The 21,860-nt window shown below is 54.9% G+C and overlaps 1 protein-coding gene across 1 annotated transcript; it reads left to right on the top strand.

Annotated features, from left to right (window-relative positions):
- The first annotated feature begins 35 nt into the window (after nucleotides 1–35).
- On the top strand, nucleotides 36–1,600 carry LOC134493455 (kunitz-type serine protease inhibitor 5-like). The gene is made up of 3 exons (XM_063298008.1): nucleotides 36–144; nucleotides 682–867; nucleotides 1,395–1,600. Exons 1-3 carry the CDS (start codon nucleotides 66–68, stop codon nucleotides 1,598–1,600), a joined length of 471 nt encoding a protein of 156 aa, XP_063154078.1. The 5' UTR covers nucleotides 36–65.
- Nucleotides 1,601–21,860: the final 20,260 nt, after the last annotated feature.

Below are 21,860 nucleotides of genomic sequence, written 5' to 3'. Positions count from 1 at the left end.
GTTCCCCTCTTCTGCCTGGGAGGCTGGCCTGGTTCAGGCTGGGCGCTCTCCCTGCTGGAAGCACCATGGGCACAGGCGGCACCAGAACCCTCCTCCTTGGGCTCCTGCTCCTCTCAGCAGACCTGCCGCCCACGAGGGCCAGAGGTAAGCCTGGGGCTGGAAGGGGGCTGCTGGACTCTGAGCTCCTTCTGCCCTGCCCTGCCCTGCCCTGCCCTGCCCACAGAGAGGGGACCAGCAGCCAAGCAGGGTTCGGTCCCCCATTTCTCTAGCCACGGGCCCTTCCACCATTCTGGGGTGGCCTCCTTGTCCTTCTCCCTGACCCAAAGGGAGCTTCTTAGGGTTTCCTGTGCAGCAGGAAGAGGATCTTGGCATCAACAGGTCTGCCTGAGGGACTGTGCCCATGGCAGGCCAGCAGGAGCACCTCCCCACTTCCAGCCTCCAGCCCTTCTTCTGGGGTGCCAGGGGCCCTCCTGGGCGGCCCAGGGCAATGGCGTGGGCTGCTCTTCTGGCCGCCCCAAAGCCAAGCAGCTCTGCTCACTAGGCCCCTTGTCCAGCCGAGCAAAGCCCTGACTGGAGCGTGGTGGCTGGGTGACTTCGGCGTCAGGGCCGGGGCAAGGCCAAGGAAGGGGGCAAGGAGGGGCTGGCTGTGCAGACCAAGCGGCAGCTTTCTTCCCGCTGCAGGGCTGGACCGGACGAGACCTCCCTCCTTCTCCAACCAAGGTGGCTACTGCCGGCACTTGCCCAGGCTCCCCGGGAGCCCCGGTGGAGGAGGGGGCTGCGGCGAGTGCAACAGGGATGCTGACTGCTCCCTCGGGAAGAAGTGCTGCTGGTCGGAATGTGGGAACACGTGCCAGACGCCCGAGCCCAGTGAGACCCACAGGCTGCTTCCTCTTTCCAGGCAGGGTTGGGGAAGGGGGATGCCAACTGCATCGTGTGCCTTTCCCCATGCCTGGGGCTGGCAATTGGGGACGGCTCTCGGAGGGAGGATTCGGGGAGCTGGAACTGCCGGGGGGGGGGGGGGAATGTCTGCCGGTGGTCCAGGGAGGGGAGAAGGCACCCACTGTTCCTCTGGGCACTCCAGAGCTTGCCCTGTGGGCACCCGGCTGCCAAGGCTCAGCCCAGCCCGCTCTCCTTCGTGGTGCCTCGGAAGGACACATTTGGGGGGGGAGGAACTGCCTGCCTTTCCAAGCCAAGGAAGAGGGAAACGCCCCCCGCCCCAAGAAAGGGATCCCCGAGCAGATCTCTGAGAAAGGTGGCAGGCCCTTGCAGGTGGGTGACCCCTCAGGGTGAAGCGCTGCCATCTGTGGGCACCGGGGCAACAGTGCAGAGTAACCCTTGGCCCCCCAAGCCTCCCCTGAGCCCCCCCCCCCCGTCCTCTCGGCTTCCTCTTCCAGACCGCTGCAGGCTTCCCCGTGACCCGGGGCCCTGCAAGGCCTCTCTGCCCCAGGTGTTCTACAACTGGCAGGCCAAGAGGTGCCAGGAGTTCATCTACGGGGGCTGCCACGGGAACCTGAACCGTTTCAACACCATGGAGCTGTGCCAGCTTGCATGTGGGGGTCAAGGTAAGCGGTCTGAAGCGCCCCCCTCCCAGGACTGCTAAGACCATGCTCCTGCCCTCCTCCGCAGCCGTGCCCAGGGAGCGGGTGGGAAGGTGGGCAGGGGGAGCCCTACCCCTTGAGGCACAAGGGCCCGGAAGGAGGCCCGGGTCCACCTCCACGCAGCCTCCCTGTGTCGCCCCAGTCGCGCAACTGTGAGGTCGGGAGAGACCCAGCAGATACCTCCAGCCCTGAGGTTATGTGTGTTGTCTGAACGTAGAGCGTGGGTGGTGTTGCAGGACCGGCGTTGAAGGGAAACCAAGGCTTTGGAGAGGCTCTGCTCAAGACGTCCCAGTGTGGGCGAGGGCCTGAGGGCCAGGCCAGAGAAGAAGCAGTGAACTAGGATGCATTTTAAACAACTTCAGGCAGCTCATATGCTGTACCACAAAGACAGCTAGAACGACACGTAAGACAGAATAAGGGTGTCCTTCGGTGTCCATTCAAAGAGGCTCCACCTCTTTATGATCTGCTCTAGGACCTTCCCAGCAATCAGTGTCAGACTGACAGGTCTGCAGTTTGCTGGATCTTCCAGTCCCCCTTTCAGAAAGTAGGGATTACTTTTGCTCTCCCTGGTCATTTCACACGTCACCGGGCAGGACCCAGGTTTTCCAGGCAGAGACGAGACCTAACGGTTTGGCCAGACCCTCGGTTGCTTTTCCAGGACCACGGAGGCTGTTCATCTGGCCTGGAGATTCCAACTCCCGATAAAAAGAGATGCTCTGGGCATGTTCTTCTCTGTCTGTTTGTCTGACCTTGGAGATTCCAAGTGAGAATCTTAGAGGGGAACATTGGGGCCCTTAACTGCCACTCTGGCCCCATGCAGGAATCCAGAGAGAACCCTCCCCCCCCCACGGGCAATGGAGGCCATCCAGAAGGATCTCCTGTCAATGTTCCTGGCAGGGTCGGGGTCTGATGCTGCCCTTCCCTCTTGCTCCACAGGATGTCCTGGCAGAACTCATCCTGTCAGGTGGGTGAAGGTGAAGCCAAAGAGGAGCTGAGCAGCCCTGGGTTCCCTCTGTTTTCTCTTAGCATGTTTTTGTCTTCCTGGAGCAGCTGGTCTGCCGAGACTTTTGTCTTCATTTCATTTTGCGAAGCCTGTTACTGAGCAACAGGGAGGGGTGTGGACCCCAGACAAGCATGCTGGATGTGCGCTTGGGTTAAAGGAGAGGCAGAGGAGGCAGGTCAACTAGAAATGGGTCCCCTTGAAATCTTGCTTGGCCTGCAGATGCTGAGAAGTCAGTCCTTCTAGCTGTTTCTATGCCAACAGCGGGTCAAAGGAAGAGACAGTGTGGCCTCTGGGTAGCTTGGGCGGCCAAGAAGATGGGAATTGTAGTCCAACGCTCTCCGCATGTTTTAACTTAAACCATAGGCACCTGCGATAGACTAAAGTATTGAAACAATCAGTAGATCAAATTAATCAAGTAAAAGCACTTTAATTATCCAGAACTCTCTTGTCTCCAAAGTGCCTGGTGCATGACAGAGACGAGAAGGTATGCTGAAGGTATGCAGGGCTTCCTGAGTCAGCCGCCATCTGGGGCAGCGTTTGTCCCAGCGTCCCGGCTGGCTGTGTTCCCCATATGCCACGGGAGCCCTCCTTTCAGATGTTCTCCTGGCTGCTGACAAGGATGCTGGAAGGCCACTTCCAGGTCATTCTGTTTTTTTCTTCTCCTGAATGGGGAGTTTTTAATATATTTTTTAAAAATCATATAAACAGAGAGTTGGAAGGGATGTTGGAGGCCTTCTAGTCCAACTCCTTCCCAGGTGGGACTCTCAGACCATCCCAGGCAAATGGCTGTCCAATCTTGGCTTGAAAATCTTAGTGATGGTGCCCAAGTAACTCCAGGAGGCAGGCTGTCCCCCTGTTTAAAGCTCTAATGATCAGGACCTTTCTCCTTATTCTGAGTTTGGATCTTGCTCTGTAAAGCTTCTACCCACTGTTTCTTGTCCTACTATCTTCAGGCCCTGCAGAGAGTCGGCCCACACCCTCTTCATCCAAAGGGGGATGGAGCCAGTGCAGCATGCAGCATGTGGGCAGTTCGGGGGGCATCTCAGCGGGAGCATGGGGCCCCTCTGCTCTGTGAGTCCCCCTGCACTGCTTGCCAGTCTGCTCCTGGGTGCAATTCAAGGTGCTGGCTGTCACCTAGAAAACCCTTCATGGCACAGGGTTACGTTTTGGCGGGACTGCCTCCCCTGTCGTTTCTGCCTGTCCCGTTGGATCCAGCAGGAAAGGCGTGCTGGGGCTCCCGTCGGCCAAAGACTGTTGTCTTGTGGGACCCTGGAAGTGGGCCTTTAAGTTGCTGCCCCCACCCTACAGAACACAGTTCCCCTAAGATTTAAGTGGCCCTGGCCCTGCCAGCCTTCTGGAAGGCCCCTAAGGAATGGCTGTGTGCCCGTGCCCCCCCCCGGGAGGGCGTCAGAGGGCTGGTGGAAGCCTGCCGTGTGCTGTGTTCTTTAGATCGGCTCGGTCTCCCAGCCGCTGCCGGTGTGGTCATGTCTTATGCTTTGTACTATTTTTATCCTCTGTGAGCTGCCCAGAGTCGCTCTGTGAGAGAGGCGGCTCTAGAAATTGAAGAGACCAAATTGGAACCGAATCCTCCAGGAATCCCCTTGTGTCTTTCTAAGGGCTTGCACACCCCCTGGTTGATGATCTTTTCTGGGATGTTCCCAGGTACTGATGTCAGACTGACCAGTCTTTAGTTTCTTGGATCTCTGTTTTTCTCTTTTGAAGAGATGGGGACAATATTAGCTCCTCCTCAGTTTTCTGGCATTTCCCCTGCACTTCAGGAGTTTTTAAACAGCGGTCTGTGGTTCTGAGACCCCATCGCCCAGTTTCTTTAGCGCCCTGGGAGACAATCCATCTGGCCCTGGCAACCGGAGTCCCTGCAAAGAGCCGGTGCTCAGCCTGGGGGGTCCTGCTGGAGTCAAGCCATGGCCAGGAGGGCCTTTGCACAAATACAGCTTGTCTGCCAGTTGTGCCCTTCCCTAGATAGGGGGTGCTGCTCATGGTCACTCCTGCCTTGGTCCCTTCCCAACAGGGCTACTGCAATGCACTCTATGTAGGGCTACCCTTGAAGAGCATTCGGAAGCTGCAGCTGGCCCGGAATGCAGGCCACAGGCAGTAGCGGGGGCACCTCTCACGCCCAGGTAGCACCACTGCTGGGTGAGCTGCACTGGCTCCCAGTGGGCTTCCGGGTGCACTTCAAGGTGCCGGTCATCACCTTCAAAGCCCTGCGTTGTTTATTCATTTAGTCACTTCTGACTCTTCATGACTTCATGGACCACCCCACGCCAGAGCTTCCTGTCGGTCGTCAACACCCCCAGCTCCCCCAGGGACGAGTCCGTCACCTCTAGAATGTCATCCATCCACCTTGCCCTTGGTCGGCCCCGCTTCCTTTTGCCCTCCACTCTCCCTAGCATCAGCATCTTCTCCAGGGTGTCCTGTCTTCTCATTATGTGGCCAAAGTATTTCAGTTTTGCCTTTAATATCATTCCCTCAAGTGAGCAGTCTGGCTTTACTTCCTGGAGGATGGACTGGTTTGATCTCCTTGCAGTCCAAGGCACTCTCAGAATTTTCCTCCAACACAACAGTTCAAAAGCATCGATCTTCCTTCTCTCAGCCTTCCTTATGGTCCAGCTCTCGCAGCCATATGTTACTACAGGGAACACCATTGCTTTAACTATGCGGACCTTTGTTGTCACTGTGATGTCTCTGCTCTTAACTATTTTATCGAGATTGGTCATTGCTCTTCTCCCAAGGATTAAGCGTCTTCTGATTTCCTGACTGCAGTCAGCATCTGCAGTAATCTTTGCACCTAGGAATACAAAGTCTTTCACTGCTTCTACATTTTCTCCCTCTATTTGCCAGTTATCAATCAAGCTGGGTGCCATAATCTTGGTTTTTTTGAGGTTTAGCTGCAAGCCAGCTTTTGCACTTTCTTCTTTCACTATCATAAGGCTCCTCAGTTCCTCTTCGCTTTCAGCCATCAAAGTGGTATCATCTGCATCTCTGAGATTGTTAATGTTTCTTCCAGCGATTTTAACTCCAGCCTTGGATTCCTCAAGCCCAGCATGTTGCATGATGTGTTCTGCGTACAAGTTGAATAGGTAGGGTGAGAGTATACAGCCCTGCCGTACTCCTTTCCCAATCTTAAACCAGTCCGTTGTTCCGTGGTCTGTTCTTACTGTTGCTACTTGGTCGTTATACAGATTCTTCAGGAGGCAGACAAGATGACTTGGTATCCCCATACCGCTAAGAACTTGCCACAATTTGTTATGGTCCACACAGTCAAAGGCTTTAGAATAGTCAATAAAACAGAAATAGATGTTTTTCTGAAACTCCCTGGCTTTTTCCATTATCCAGCGGATATTGGCAATTTGGTCCCTAGTTCCTCTGCCTTTTCTAAACCCAGCTTGTACATCTGGCAATTCTCGCTCCATGAATTGCTGAAGTCTACCTTGCAGAATCTTGAGCATTACCTTGCTGGCATGTGAGATGAGTGCCACTGTTTGATAGTTTGAACATTCTTTAGTGTTCCCCTTTTTTGGTATGGGGATATAAGTTGATTTTTTCCAGTCTGATGGCCATTCTTGTGTTTTCCAAATTTGCTGGCATATAGCATGCATTACCTTGACAGCATCATCTTGCAAGATTTTGAACAGTTCAGCTGGGATGCCATCGTCTCCTGCTGCCTTGTTATCAGCAATGCTTCTTAAGGCCCACTCAACCTCACTCTTCAGGATGTCTGGCTCTAGCTCACTGACCACACCGTCAAAGCTATCCCCGATATTGTTATCCTTCCTATACAGGTCTTCCGTATATTCTTGCCACCTTTTCTTGATCTCTTCTTCTTCTGTTAGGTCCTTGCCATCTTTGTGTTTGATCATACCCATTTTTGCCTGGAATTTACCTCCGATGGTTCTAATTTTCTGGAAGAGGTCTCTTGTCCTTCCTATTCTATTGTCTTCTTCCACTTCCGCCCATTGCTTGTTTAAAAATAATTCCTTATCTCTTCTGGCTAACCTCCGGAATTTTGCATTTAATTGGGCATATCTCCCCCTATCACTGTTGCCTTTTGCTTTCCTTCTTTCTTGGGCTACTTCTAGTGTCTCAGCAGACAGCCATTTTGCCTTCTTGGTTTTCTCTTTCTTTGGGATGTATTTTGTTGCCGCCTCCTGAACAATGCTGCCAACTTCTGTCCAGAGTTCTTCCGGGACCCTATCTACTAAGTCCAGTCCCTTAAATCGATTCTTCACCTCCACTGCATATTCCTTAGGAATATTAGTGAGCTCATATCTAGCTGATCTGTGGGTCTTCCCTAATCTCTTTAGTCTGATCCTAAATTGTGCAATAAGAAGTTCATGATCGGAACTACAGTCAGCTCCAGGTCTTGTTTTTACCGACTGTACAGATGTCCACCACCTTTGGCTGCAAAGTATGTAGTCAATCTGATTTCGGTGTTGTCCATCTGGTGAAGTCCACGTATAAAGCCGTCTCTTAGGTTGTTGGAAGAGAGTGTTTGTTATGCAGAGTGAGTTGTCTTGGCAAAATTCTATCAGCCTATGTCCTGCTTCGTTTTGTTCTCCCAGGCCATACTTACCTGTAATTTGAGGTGTCATTTGACTGCCCACCTTAGCATTCCAGTCTCCTGTGATGAAAATAACATCTCTTTTAGGCGTGTTGTCCAGTAGGTGCTGCAGATCCTCATAGAACTGCTCTACTTCAGCTTCTTCAGCATCTGTGGTTGGGGCGTATATTTGGATCACTGTGATGTTAGATGGCTTGCCCTGAATTCGAATTGAGATCATTCTGTCGTTTTTTGGATTGTATCCAAGCACTGCTTTAGCCACTTGACTATTAATTATGAAGGCTACTCCATTTCTTTTGTGGTCCTCTTGTCCACAGTAGTAGATCTGGTGGTCATTTGATGTGAAGTGGCCCATTCCAGTCCATTTCAGTTCACTGACTCCCAAAATGTCTATTTTTAATCTTGACATCTCACCAATAACCACATCCAATTTGCCCTGGCTCATAGATCTTACATTCCAGGTTCCAGTGGTGTGTTGATCCTTAGAACATCGGATTTGCCGTTCACCACCAGCACCGTCGGCCGCTAGCCATCCTTTCGGCTTTGAGCTAGCTGTGCCATCACGTCTGGGGCTAGTTGAGCTCATCCTCTGTTCCTCCCCAGTAGCATTTTGACCATCTTCTGACCTTGGGGTCTCATCTTCCAATGGTATACCGACATATCTCTGGTTGTACTGATCCATTTAGTTTTCACGGCAAGAATACTGGGGTGGGTTGCCATTACCTTCCCCAGGGATCGCATTTAGTCTGACCTCTCTGTCACGACCTTCCCGTCTTGGGTGGCCCTTCACGGTTTAGCTCATGGCATCATTGAGGTGCTCAAGCTCCAGCACCACGACAAGGTAACGATCCTTTGCTGAAGTTAGTTTGATTAGTTCAGCATAATAAGCTAACAAAGAATGCCCCCCCCCCATGAACCCTAAAGCATCCAGCTCAGAATTAGCCCAGGTGCGTGTGTGGTGAGCAGGCCGGCTCCGAGGACAACAGTGAGCAGGATGGGGCATCCCTAGAACTTGAGCCTCACTCCCTGCAGCTCCTCCCTGTTTAATCTAAGAACTTCAGGGCAATTTCCAGGAAAGGAGACTTCGCTGGTTGTCCAGAGGGAGAGTGTTATCCTGCCCCCTCTGTATTTGGGGAGGGGGCTGCAGGAGTGTGTGGAACCAGCAGAGAAGGGCTCTGCCTCCTGTTCCCTGGAATCCCTTCCTGGTGGGCAGGCAGATCGAGATGGGCCCCAGCACACCCACTAGGAGAACCACCTTCCTCCTTGGCGGAAGCCGGGTGTGCACACTTCCCCCCCAGGATCCCAGGTCAAGGGAGAGGCCTGCCCGGTGTCCCGAGAGGCCTCGCGCTTGCTGGACCTGACCCTGTTAGAATTTTATGTCTTACCAGGTTCACTTCTGAGCCGGGACCAAAGAGACAGGCAGTTGCATGAAATGGAGTTCTGTGTGCTCCACCCAAGGGCAAAAGCAACAGGACCCCCTCCTGACAGCACATAGTATTCAGCCCCCCCTTCAGAATGCCGCCCCTTGCTCCATTACCCGGACCCCGCACCATTCCACGTTAGGGCCCGCCTTCCTTCCCCCTCCCTCCTTTCCTCCCTCCCTTCCTCCAAGGTAAGGTTTTCCTTCTCTCCCAAGGAAAAGGGTCTCCAAGCTTACACACCTGAAGACAAGACTGAGGCAGGATTCAAAGATCCTTAAGGGAAGTCTAAATATGAGAGAATATGTATGTGTGCAAACACCAAATATGAAATGTTTGTGTGTGTGTGAATTCTATAGCATAAAGTCTTGTATGGTAAGGAAATGGCTCGTTGTAATGAATGCCTGTTCTAAGTTACACTCAGACTGACAAGCAGAGCTTGAAACAAATCTGGTTTATTTAAGAATAGTGTACAAGTACAAAGAAAGCTGAGAATGAGCAAAAGCGCGCCAAATACAAACTAAAAACCCTCGGTGCAAATGTCAGCCCTCCCCCCGTACAACCGTTTCAAATTCCCCATCCCAGGTGCTCCTAATGAGTTCTGCTAATCAATGGGCAAAAAGACCTTGAATACAAACGATAACCCAAACACATTCCATCCCCATGAAAACATACAGACAGCCTGGTACAAGGTCTCCCAGCAGCTCCCTCCCAACCGGAACGCACGTCAGCACCATGGCATGTGAAACGTTACGATGGACAGCAACCATCGCAACAGCGAACATGACATACCGCCCACCCCAAAACAAAGCAAACACATGAAAGCGAAAACAGTCAAGCCGCAGGCTTCAAAGGATAAGCTAGGTGAAAGCGGCAAATTAAATCAGGAGCATTGACGTGGCGAGCAGGCACCCACTCAGGGTGGGGGAAGTGCTTCCAGTGAACTAGGTACTGCGGGGAGTTGCGAAGCTTGCGGGAGTCGACCTCCTTGATTTCAAAGTGTTGCTGGCTGTCAATCATGATCAGAGCAGGCGGAAGAGGCTGGGGGTGCCAGTGAGCAGAGGGCTGGGCTGGTTTGAGCAAGCTGCAATGGAAAACAGGGTGCAAACATTTTAACTTGTGAGGCAAGTCGAGTTTCACAGTAATGGGGTTGATAAGAGTGACAACAGGGAAAGGTCCCACAAACTTGGGGGCAAGCTTCCTTGAAGGTTGAGAGGATTTGATGAATTTAGTAGAAAGATAAACCTGATCCCCAATTTTAAAGGTGTGGGGAGAGCGGTGCTTGTCAGTGTGGCATTTGTAGGCAGCCTGGGCATCGCACAGGGCTTGCTGAATGACCGGCCAGGAGCCAGCCAGCTGCGCAGCCCAATCAGAAGCCGAACAGGAGGTAGAGGGGGGTTGAGGCAACTCAGGGATGAGAACGAAGTCCTGGCCAAAAACAACCCGGAAAGGGGTCTGCCCAGTACTCTGGTGAACGGCGTTGTTGTAAGCCACCTCTGCGAAAGGCAGGAGCTCGACCCAATTGTCCTGATGGTAGTTGGTGTAGGAGCGAAGAAACTGCTCCAGGGTGGAGTTAAGAATCTCAGTAGATCCGTCCGTCTCCGGATGCGACGCCGTGGACAAGGCCTGTTTGGTGCCAATCAGTTTCAAAAACGACCACCAAAATTGGGAGGTGAACTGTGTCCCTCGGTCAGTCACCAAACGGGAGGGGCAGCCATGGAGATGGTAGATGTGGCATAGAAAGGCGAGCCAACTGCTGAGCAGATGGCAAAGAGGCGCACAGAATGAAATGTGCCTGTTTTGAAAAGAAGCCCTTCACCACCCAAATGACAGTTTTCTTTTGACTGAGGGGGAGGTCAACGATAAAGTCCATAGAGATCTCGGCCCAGGGACAAGATGGGTTAGCAACAGGCTAGAGAAGTCCTTGTGGCTTCCCCACTTTTCGTTTAGACGTTGCACAGACAGGGCAAGAGGCAACATAGTTTTTAACATCCCGCCTTAGCGAGGGCCACCAAAATTGGCGGTGCACCAAATGCAGGGTCTTGACGAAACCAAAATGGCCCGCCAATTTATCGTCATGGGAGCAGTGCAAGATTGAAGCACGTAAAGTTTCAGGCACATAAAGGCGATGGCCAACCCATGCAAGATCATCCTTAAAGGAAACTTTGTCTCGATTAGCTAGCAACCAAGTGTCAGATTTCACAGCCTGCAGAAAGTCTGATTGTAACTGACAAGGGAGCGGCTGGCTGCGGGTTGGGGTGGAGGCGGTGCTCTGCCCTGGCAGAGCACGAGTTTGGCTTCTGGTGACAGCAGCCAGTCCCAATTGCGGCAAAGAGAGAACAGTGCCAATCACTTGAGGGGTCTGGTCAAAGTCTTGCAGCAATCAGGACAAAGCATCTGCGAGGAAGTTTTTCTTGCCCGGTATGAACTTCAGTTGGAAATTGAACCGACTGAAAAATTGAGCCCAGCAAATTTGTTTGGGGCTGAGGCAGCAGGGGGTGCGAAGAGCCTCTAAGTTCCTGTGATCCGTCCAAACCTCAAACGGGTGAGCAGCCCCCTTGAGGTGGCGCCAAGTCTCTAATGCAGCCTTAACAGCAAAAGCCTCCTTTTCCCAAACATGCCACCGGCGCTCAGTCTCAGAAAATTTCCTGGACAGATAAGCGCACGGTTTCAGGATGTTGTCAGAGTCTTTTTGCAACAGTATAGCCCCAATGGAGAAGTCAGAGGCGTCTACTTGGACCACAAAGGGGTGTTCAGGATCAGGGTGTTGCAGAATGGGTTCCGCAGTAAAGAAAGTCTTTAGTTTCTCGAATGCAGCCTGGCATTCTGGAGTCCAATTCAGCACTGCTCCGGGGTGTTTTACTTTGCGTGTTTTCCCCAACCCTTTTGTGCGAAGCAGGTCTGTGAGGGGCAGGGCAATTTCAGCGAACCCCTGGATGAACCGGCAGTAGTAATTGCTGAACCCGAGGAAACTTTGCAGCTGCCTTTGGGTGCGAGGGCATTCCCAAGCTAGGATGGCCCTAATTTTCTCAGGGTCCATCTCGACCCCCTTGTCAGAGACTCAATAGCCCAGATAGTCCAGTTGGGTTTTGTGGAATTCACATTTGGACAGTTTGGCATACAACTTGGCTGCCCATAGTTTTTTTAACACCTGCCTCAGGAGGCATTCATGCTCCTCCTCAGTTTCAGAGTAGATAAGTACATCGTCCAAATAGACCAAGACCCCCTTAAATAAGTGATAATGTTAAGACTTCATTAATCAATTGCATGAAAACGCCAGGCACGCCGGCTAAGCCGAACAGGAGGACTTTGTACTGGAAGGAGCCCAGGGGACAATTAAAAGCGGTTTTCCACTCATCTCCAGCCCTTATGCGTATGCGAAAATAGGCTTCATGGAGGTCGAGCTTAGAGAAAATTTTCCCTTTTGACAGGTGGGCTAACATGTCTTTCATTAGAGGCAGAGGATATTTGTTACATAGGGAGACTGAATTTAACCCCCGATAGTCCGTACAGAGTCTGAGCGTGCCGTCTTTCTTTTCCTGAAAGAGCACAGGCGCGCCTACTGGGGAATTGGCAGTTTCAATGAACCCCCGTACTAGGTTTTTATCAATGAAGTCATGCAATGCCTCTAGTTCTTTTTTAGTCATTGGGTAAATTTTCGGCTTAGGCAGTTGCGTGTTAGGGAGCAATTCGATTGCACAGTCAGTTTTGCGATGGGGTGGCAGTTGGTCTGCCTCCATTTCCCCAAAAACATCTGCGAAGTCTTGGTAGCGGTCCGGCAGCCCTTCGAGCTGCGGTAAGTTGGGGCACGGTGCTGCAATTGCGGACCTGTCCCCCCCCCCCACTTAAGGGTCTCCCGATTGGAGGGGCTTGGTGAAACCCATTGCTAAAGGTAATGGTTCAGTGCTGCCAGTTTATGTAGGGGTTTCGCCAAGTTAACCAAGGGATCCCTAGGATTACCATGGGATCGCCAACCGGCGCAACAATGAATTTTAAAGCCTCTTTGTGGCTGCCCATCTGCATTGCCACAGTCCCAGTAAAATGAGTTGCTGGACCCGCCCCCCCCCCCCCCCCGCGCTGTTGACCCGTCTAGCTGGGTGAAGATCAAAGACTGCTGGAGAGGGAAGCTGGGTAGGTCTAGTGCAGCCACTAGATCCGGGTGGATGAGGCATCTCGAACACCCAGAGTCAACCAAAGCCCAAACTTCCGTAGTTCGGGTGCGGGAGCCCAGCTTTACTTTCACTGCCAGGGTGGGGCAATCAGCACTCACCATAGCGTCCTCATGCCCATCTTCTTCCACCTGCCCCAGGGCGCAGTTCAAGGCAGGTGGCTGGTGTTTCCCGCCGGCTCTTTTGCAGCCTCCTCAACCTCTACGTAGAGATACGGGTCATCTTCCAGGTCAGTGGCACCCTTGGCTGCGGTCGTTTGGTGCGACATCTGTGGCAATTTAGCCGGGGCTTTCGTTGCTCACTCTCCGGACTTGAGCTTCGGGCACTCGGCGGCTCGATGGCCTCCTTTCCCACAATGGAGGCACTGCCCTCATGCATAGCGGCGATCCTTCTCCTCGTCTCCTGCCCGGTGGCTCGGCGGGGCCGCTGTTGTTCCACTTCGGGGTCCTCGTGTCATGGTTGTTGTTTTCTCAGTCCGTCGAGTCTGCATGTAGGTGCGCTGGGCATGCTCAGCCTTTCTAGCCAAACAGATCCATTCGTACAGTGACTCCAGGTCATCCCTGCCCAGCACCCAACAGAGAATGTCCCGGTTAAGTCCCTCTTTAAACTTCTCGATGAGAGTTGATTGGGACCGGTCGGGAACCTTGCCCGTCAAAGCTTTAAATTCTAGGGCATAATTGGCTACCGACCTGGGTCCTTGGGTGAGCTCTTTGAGTGCCTCCTTAGCCCTGGCTTTGGCTAGGGGGTCCTCAAAAAACAGCTTCAAGGCGAACATGAAGTCGTCGAACGACCCAAGTTCAGGAGCGTCAGCTTCCGTCAGCTGGACATACCAGTCCGCTGCTCTGCCTTTCAGCTTAGGGGTAATGGCCAATATTTTAGCCTCCTCAGAGGTGAAAAATGAGCCATATTGCTTCATGTAATTCTTCGCGTTGGTTATGAAAAAGGAAAGTTTGGTGGGGTCCCCATCGAATTTGACAGCGAAGTCCTTCGCTACCATCCTGGTTGAAGGGGAACCAGTTGCGGGCTGAGTGGTAGGGCCCCAGGACACCCCAGAGGATCCCCTTCATGGTGAGGCTCCGTCGCGATGTCATCTTCTGCCTCGAACCACCTGCTGTCCGCCCGGAGGAGGGGAAGATGGTTGCGGTGAGTGAGGACTCTCATCACGGCTCCCCAGTTCAACCAGCGTGACCGACAGGGTTTTCAACAGGTCCTCTAGCGACTCCACCTTCTCCAACTTTTTCATCCTCTCAGGGGTCACCGATTCTTCCTCTCTTTGGGTGTCAGGTCTTTTCTCAGGGCACACTTTGGTCAATTCTCCCTCAGGGGTCAAGGGGAACTGATACTTTCAGGAAGTCCCAGCCACCTCTTCCTTACGTTCTCCCTCATCGCTGGACCTCCCCAGCTCAGGGCTTGAGCTAGAGCCCCTCGGGTAGAATGAGATGTCAGGGGGAAGGGGGCTCCTCAGCCTTCCAGATGTTGATCTTGGTTCAGTCATCGCTAACTATTTTCCTCACAAGGAATATGCTTGGAAGGAGTTAGCGGGAAATACGATGATTCTCAGCTTTATGTAATGAATGCCTATTCTAAGTTACACTCAGACTGACCAGCAGAGCTTGAAACAAATCTGGTTTATTTAAGAATAGTGTACAAGTACAAAGAAAGCTGAGAATGAGCAAAAATGCGCCAAATACAAACTAAAAACCCTCGGTGCAAATGTCAGCCCTCCCCCCGTACAACCGTTTCAAATTCCCCATCCCAGGTGCTCCTAACAAGTTCTGTTAATCAACAGGTAAAAAGGCCTTGAATACAAACGATAACCCAAACACATTCCATCCCCATGAAAATACAGACAGCCTGGTACAAGGTCTCCCAGCAGCTCCCTCCCAACCGGAACGCGCGTCAGCACCATGGCATGCGAAACGTTAGGATGGACAGCAACCATCGCAATGGCGAACATGACACTCGTAGGGAGGTCTGGGCTACTGAAATGCACAGACGGGATCCCACCTGCTTGGGATTCCGGTTCCAAAGGGAATCTCACAGCCCAGGGATGCTCCATTTTTCAGGTGTCCCCCGCCACCTCCAGGTGCGACCGCCATCTCAAGGCCTGGAAGTGACTGGGAATGTGCTGGGAAGCAGAGGCGGTGTGACTATGCTTCCACGGTTGCCTGCATAAATCCTGCCTAAGGTAAGAACGTGTTGTTCTCCCCCTGTTTCACTCCCTGGTCAAACCGTCCTGTGTGGAGTTTCCTGCATGCCAGTATGGGCCAACAGCCTCAGCGCAGGTGTCTGATGCCCCCAGGATGCCCCCCCCCCCGCAGGGAGGCCAGAAGGAAAGAGACGGGCGTGGGGTGAAAGGTCAGAAGGCTCCTGACAGCACAAGGCCAGCGTCTGCCAACGGAGGGCAAAGTGTTCGGGGGTGCAAGGATCTGCAAGAACTCTCCTCCATCCGTGGGAATCAGCATAGGTTTACCTGCACAGTCCTAGCACCACTGACTCATTCACGTGTTAATCCACAGCCAGCATTATCCATCAGGAGCACCAGGTCATGCTCCACGCCCAAAGGAGCAAGCCAAGTGTCCTTGGCCGTGCTGTGCGGGGTCCCTTCTTCCTGGAAGGTGGCCCCAGCTCTCTTCTGGTGGCCAACCCTTCCAGGTCCTTCCTCCCACCCCCTTCTGCTTCTCCTCCTCCTGAAAGTGTCTCTGCTGCTGCTTGAGCGGTGGTCACCCAACTGACCGCTTCTGATAACAGGCACTTTTGAGAGGCGGACAGGGTGGAGCAGGGGACCCTGCCCACTGGGTTCAGCTCACTCTCCACCGAGGTGAGGAGCTGCCTGGCTGTGGAGTAGCCATTAGTCTCCCTCACGATCCATGGCTTGCATGGGGGAGGGCCGGGTCTGAAGGGCCCTCCGGAAGGTTGAAAGGGTGGGGGCCTGTTGAATCTCAGGGGGAGGCTGTTCCGTAGGGCAGGGGCTGCAATGGAAAGGGCACGCTTCCGAGGACCCGCAGGGTGGCAGTGTTTACGGGAAGGGACCTGCAGCGTGGCCCCCCCCCTCTGCTGGATGGGTAGACACCGCCAGGGACAGCCGGCCCTGCAGACATGAAAACCCGTGGCTGGATCCGGTGGGCCAACTGCAAACCCTGGTTTCGGAGGGTCAGAGAGGGTCTCCACCCCAATCGGCGGGGGTCCTCATTTGATTACAGCCCTGCATGTGCTCCGAGGAGAAATCTTTTGAATTCTCCCTGGTTGGGGGAGATGGCCCAGGGCTGTTCCAGGGGCCCACCTAACACTGGGGCGTGTCGAAGACCGTTCTGGGCAGGACCCACATGCCCGGCGCTGTTTGTCTCCACAGGACCCGCTCAGTGGTGACTGGCCTTTCTGAACGGGAGCTCGGCCTTTCCAAATTGTGTCCAGCGCACCGACTTCACCCAAAGTCCTTCCTTCCATCCTTGGCCACCCCGGAGACCCTCCCCACAAAACACACACACCGGTTCATTCCTCCTTTTCCCCCAATAAAGGCGCTGGGTCTTTCCCTCTCCCTGTCTCAGGTGTCTTTTCTTCTGCCCCCCTCCCGAGGCTTCCCCCCCACCTTGACATGGGTCCTCCCCACGTCCGAGAAAGACGAGCTGAGAGGCAGCGCATCGTTGCATGATGTGACTTCCAGAGGGGATGCGCAGGAAAGGCCCTCTCGGAGCCGGAGGTTGGGGGGTTCGGAGTCCCCCCCCCTCTCCCCGAAACTCAGTCCGCACGACGGGCTTACTTCAGAGTAAGTCTGGGAGGGAGACGGAGACTCTGCTCTCCTGCGCGGGCTCAGCACGGATGGCCCGGCGGGAGACAACGAGGCAAATCAGCAGAGTTGTTTGCCTGTAATCAAGCTGAGCAGAAAAAGAAACGGGGGAAAAGAGCAGAGCAGAGCAGAGCGAGGATCAGACATACGAGGGCTTCTTTTGCATGGAGATATGCACCTGTTTTCCACGTGTGTCATTGTAACTGTCCACCGACAGTGGCTGGTCTCTGGGTTGCTCTTCTCTCCATTCTGTGCTCTGGGCAGCAAACGGGTTCTGTGTACCCCTTTCTGCAACAGCACTAAGTGCCAGCCCCTGGTGAGCCCCTGCATACAGCCACCTAAAGTGTGAACGTCCGCACGTTCAGTTCCCAGCCGAAGGTTCAAACCACACGGAGAAACTTCTGGCTGCCTATGCCTGATGAGTCCCAAGGACGGATGAAGCCAGTCAGGTGCTGCCTCCTGGTAGTCCCCATAACTGGAAATGAAAAGCTCAGAGTTTGGAAGTGGAAGAACCTTTCCATGGGATCCCCAGCCCCAACCCTAACCCATCCTTGGGTGGACATTTATTTATTTATTTATTTATTTAAATTTATCAGCTGTCCAATTCCAGTGGACTCTGGGCAGCATACAAAAACGAGAGAAAACATATCCTTATCTCGGGGGGGTGGGGGCGCTGTTCTGGGAGGTGGGGGCTGCAACAGAGAAGGCCCGGTTCCTCGGTCCCACAAAATGGCGACAGTTAACGAAGGGGACACGGAGCGCAGTCGCTCTGCTGGAATGTCCTGGGTGGGCAGAAGCAGTGGGAGACCAGCGGCCTCTCAGGCATCCAGGCCCGCTGCCTCACAGGGCTTGATCGGTAATGCCATGGCATTAATGAGGACAGTGGACGTCATGACCAGACGATGCTGGGGAAAGCAAGGCCTTCAACCTGCTGTTCATCTGAGGTTTGAGGTGCCCCTCCAGAAGTATCAGCTCTGGCACATTTTATCCTCTTGACTATGAAGGGCATGGGGTGGGGACGGACTCCCTCCTGGATCTTGGTCTGCTTTTCCCTGAGTGTCAGAGTCTTTCTCTCTGGCTCTGCCCTTCCCGGTCCCCGTAGGAAGAGCCCTTCCTTCTCGCCCCCCCCCCCCGCCCCCCCCAGGAAGAGGAGATTCGGAAAGGCACTTTTGCTCTCAGGGCATGGCAGGGCCTCAGCCACCGTCGCTGGCCCTTCCCCATCATCTGCCTGGACTTGGTTCCATCATAGATGGAGGCTCTTGAGTCACTGGAGGAGTCCAGTCAAGAGCTGACCACTTTTCCCCTACACCTGAGACGTTTCCGAGCACAACCTCCCATTCCAACAGAGAAGATGGGGGTGGAAAAGCGGGCAGGGAAGGGCCCCGGTCCTCCCCCCCCCCCGCCCCCGTGGCCACAGCTCAGTGGAGGAGGGGCCCTGCCTGCCCACGGGAAGGGAGGCAAAGCAGTCAGCACAAAGGCAGAGGAGTTGGAGGCTGCTGTGTGAATGAGAGCTTTACTGCAAAGGGGAGGGGAGGGGGGTCTCCAGCAGGGGGGGAGGACCGGGCGCTAGGCGGGGAGGAGCTCAAGGCTCGTCAGGGTCGGTCGTTTCTTCGGAGTCCGGTTCTGCGGAGGCCGCGGTTCCCCAGGCGGAGCTGCTCTGCCGGACGGTCCCAGCGGCGTCTGCAGGGCAAAGGAGAGAAAAGCGGGGCTGTGCGTGGGAGTGTCGCCCCCTCCTCAGCGCTGCGGAGGGGAAGGGCGCGGCTCGGGACCCGCCTGCGCGAGGCGTAAAGCCCAGTGAAAGGGGCCGGGCGAGCGCCCCGCGATGCGCCGCTCCCCAAGAAGCCAGAGGCGAAAAAAGATTATGGGGGAGAACCGCCCAGCCTTGCGATCCTGCCCAGGGTTTCGTTGGGGAAGCTGAAGGGAGGCAGCCCTTGGCCAGCCCTGCGCAAGGTGCCCAAAGCGGGTTCCTTCCCCCGTGGCGGATTACCCTCCGGCGGGGAGGGGAGGGGAGGGGAGGGGGGAGCACAGCAAGGGGGAGGATTTGGGGGGGGGAAGCGGCCGGAGAGCAGGTGGGGAACCAGGGCGGGGCTGATGCCTTGACTGCAGGCTGCGCGGTGAGCCGTTGTTAAGGAAAGAGGCGCAGGCGCCTGGGTTCAGGGGGACACGCACCCCCATCTATCAATCCGGCCTTTTCATTCTCGCTGGTGGAGAGGCCGAGCGTGAGTGGGTTTCCTCGGGTGTAACACAGCTGCTGCTGCTGCTGCTGCTGCAAATACGCCTTCGGCTTGGTGCGCCTTGGAGCTTTGGACCCACCTGCCTCACCCCCTTTCTACGTTCAGCTGACCAGTCCAGCAGGGGGTGTCCCAGGCTTCCCTCCTCCCTCACCCTCTTTTCCCTTGTGGGGGGCGCCTTCTTCTGCACCCCATGGCCCATCCTGCATTCTGCTGGGGGGGCAGGCCTGGGGTGGGTGTCCATCCATAGCACCTTGTCCGGGGAGAGGAGCAGAGCTTCTGCTGGGCCCGGCCAGGGCGCAGCCTGCCTGGAAGGGCCACCCTCTACTCTGGCATGGCAGCATTTTTCACCCTGAGACATCCCCTTCCACACCGGGCCCGTGTCCAAAAGGTGCTTACCTCAAGCAGGAATTGCGCAAGTCATATTTCCACAGCCATTTCTGCAGCACTTCCTATTATCTGGGCAGTGCGAATCTGTTCTACACATGTCTCTGCAAAGGCCCAGTGGTTGGATGGGCCCTGGGTAAACTGGGCAGGACCCAGATTTATCTGCAAGGAGAGGAGGGCAGATGGTGAGCAGACAGGCCCCTGCTGAGAGGGGGCATCGGGGAAAGCCGAGGAAGCCCTCAAAGGCCCTTGGGGGGACCTCCTGGCCGTGCTCCGGGTGGGACCTCGTGGGCTTGGCTGCTGTGGGCATGGCCAGCAGTCAGGCTGAGTGGGAGGAGCTGCACCCGCTGTTTCAGGATTTCCCCTGAGGATCCTGCAAACACCCAGGCCAGGAAAAACCAGGAGCACCTTGATCCGAAGGAGCTGCAGTGGCAGAATGGCCAAGTGGGATTTATAAGGAGCACATTTGAGGTCTGGCACCAGCTCTTTTGACCCAGAGCTGTTCCTGCCTGCTCCCTGCAGTGGCTGCTTTGCTGTGGGCTCCAGGGGCCAAGAAGTCACGCAGGCTGGCCCAGGCTCAGGGCACTGGCTTTAGTGTGCCTTAAGCAGCCCCCACAGCCTGACCATTTGTTCAAAAGTGGGGCTGGGGCAGCCGGGCAACTTCTTACTATCAGAGCAAAAGGGCTGTCTGGACCCGCAAGGCCACCCGGCCTGCTTCTTCCCCATTCGGCCTCTGTGGTGGCACTCGAGGCCTCGCCCGTGGCTCTGCGTAATGTCCAGATGGGGAGGGAGGGGGGCCCCTCAAACCACCAGGCCCTGAGCCATGTAGGGCTTTCTAGCCTGGTGAGCATGTGCTGGAAAGGCCCTGGCAACCAACACAGGTCACTCCAGAGAGGCCATGTGTGATCCTTGGACTGCCCTGCAAGCAGCTGCTTGTTGCATGAATCTGCAACTTCCAGTGTTCAAGAGGTGCCAGGTTGGCATAGACAAGACCGGCTGAAGCCAAGGTGTGGAGAAGCGTCACTGAGTCAGGCCAGCTCAGGAGGGGGCACAGCTGGTGCACTAGACCCACTTGCAAAAGGCCGCCTTGCCACAGCTGCCACCAGCTCTCCCTGGGTCCAGTCACACTGGACTACTCTTCCTAGGGAAGGTTGTTCAGGCAACTGTGGGGCACCCCAGGGGAAGCAGAATGCCTGGGGCCCTTTCAGTCAGAGTTTGGCCTCGATATGGGAAAGAAGTCAGTGTGGTCTCACGGGCTGATGACGGGGGCAGTAGATCCCTTCTCCTCTCATAAGATCTCTTGGTGGCCTTTGTACCGTTGATCACGGTATCCTTCTTGATGCTCTGCTGGGTCAGGGGCCGTGTGCTACAGTGATTCCACTCCCCCCTCAGTGGATGTCTCCACTCGATGGTTGTAGGGGAGGACAGATCAGCCTAATGGCCTCTCCCTTGGACTTTGGTTCTCTCCCCCCCCCACCCCTTCGTTTTAACAGTGACATGAAAACACCCAGGAAGGCCAGCCTTTGGTGCAGAGTGCGATACCCTCAATATATGTTGAAGATACCCAACTGAACGTCACACCCCGGGCTGCCCTGGCAGTGGGTGGAAGTCCTGAGTCAGGGTCCGAAGGCTCTCGGGGTCGGGATGGGAAGAAACGGGCTGGACTCAAGCAAGACAGAGTTGCTGTTGTTCTCCCAGGCCCGCTACCTGCTCTGGTATTGTCTTCCAAAGAGAACGGAACGCATCGCGTCTCCTGAGCATCTCCTCCCCAAGCCACAGAGGGAACCGCGGCCCCAAAGAATTCACAGAAGACCCTGGAGTGGTGCTGACAAGGTCAGGGCCCCTTGCGCGAAGAAGCCCCTCCACCCTAGAAGGGCCCTGCAGCCTCTGCACCTTCCCACAATTCCAAAGGCCCATCCGGGGACATTTCAAGAGTCTGCCCTTTGACTGCAGAAATACGAACAAAGGGTTGCGAGCCCAGGATCGAAAGGCGCAGCTGCAGCCTCCTCCAGCACGAGGCAAGGGCTGTGAAGCAGCACATCCCGGTATGCTCAGGAATGTCGCTGTATATTCAGGAGAACCTGCGGGACTGGGGAATGTTGATTTGCCTCAAGCAGCAGAGTCCTCCTCCATTTCCCTGCAAGCCCAGTCAAGACACCTTCAAGGTACCCTTCCCTTGGTTGGTGGGCTGGGGGGGCAACTCCTGGAGAGAGGCAGTCTGTGGTGCCTGGGGGCTTTGCTCCACCGTCTGCCTTTCTGGCCGGGGCTGCCGTTCGTAATCGCCGTGGTGTCTCTCGGTCCCACCCAGGGAGCCAAAAGATGGTCTGCAAGTGGACCTTCTCCAACCCTGTAGCTGCCGGGCCACTCCTCTCTGGGTGTCCTGGCTGCAGTTTGTGCTTGGCATCAGGTGGGTCAGGAAAGCCACCCTGAGGTGGGTGGGTGCTCTTCCCAGGAACTTTCCGGGCACCTTCGCTCCGAGCCTTCCTCCTCTCTTCTGGAGACTGCCTGACATCTCTGGATGGTGTGTGGAGGATCGAGGAAAGCGATCCAGGTGGGGTGATCCTCTGGGGATGCAAGCTTCATCTGCCGCTGTGGCACTCAAGGCCCTGCCAATGCTTTGGACGTGTGTGTGTGTGTGTGTGTGTGTGTGTACATTCCGCCTGCTTCACCCCCCCCCCCCTCACCTTC

Source organism: Candoia aspera, chromosome 3 (assembly GCF_035149785.1).
Source record: "Candoia aspera isolate rCanAsp1 chromosome 3, rCanAsp1.hap2, whole genome shotgun sequence".
Lineage (NCBI taxonomy): Eukaryota > Metazoa > Chordata > Lepidosauria > Squamata > Boidae > Candoia > Candoia aspera.
This window is presented reverse-complemented; position numbering and strand designations above follow the sequence as displayed.

Coding starts and splice junctions, on each gene's coding strand:
- LOC134493455 (XM_063298008.1), top strand. CDS start 66: ATGGGCACAGGCGGCACCAGAACCCTCCTCCTTGGGCTCCTGCTCCTC. Junction 145..681: donor GCCGCCCACGAGGGCCAGAG/GTAAGCCTGGGG, acceptor TTCCCGCTGCAG/GGCTGGACCGGACGAGACCT. Junction 868..1,394: donor GTGCCAGACGCCCGAGCCCA/GTGAGACCCACA, acceptor TTCCTCTTCCAG/ACCGCTGCAGGCTTCCCCGT.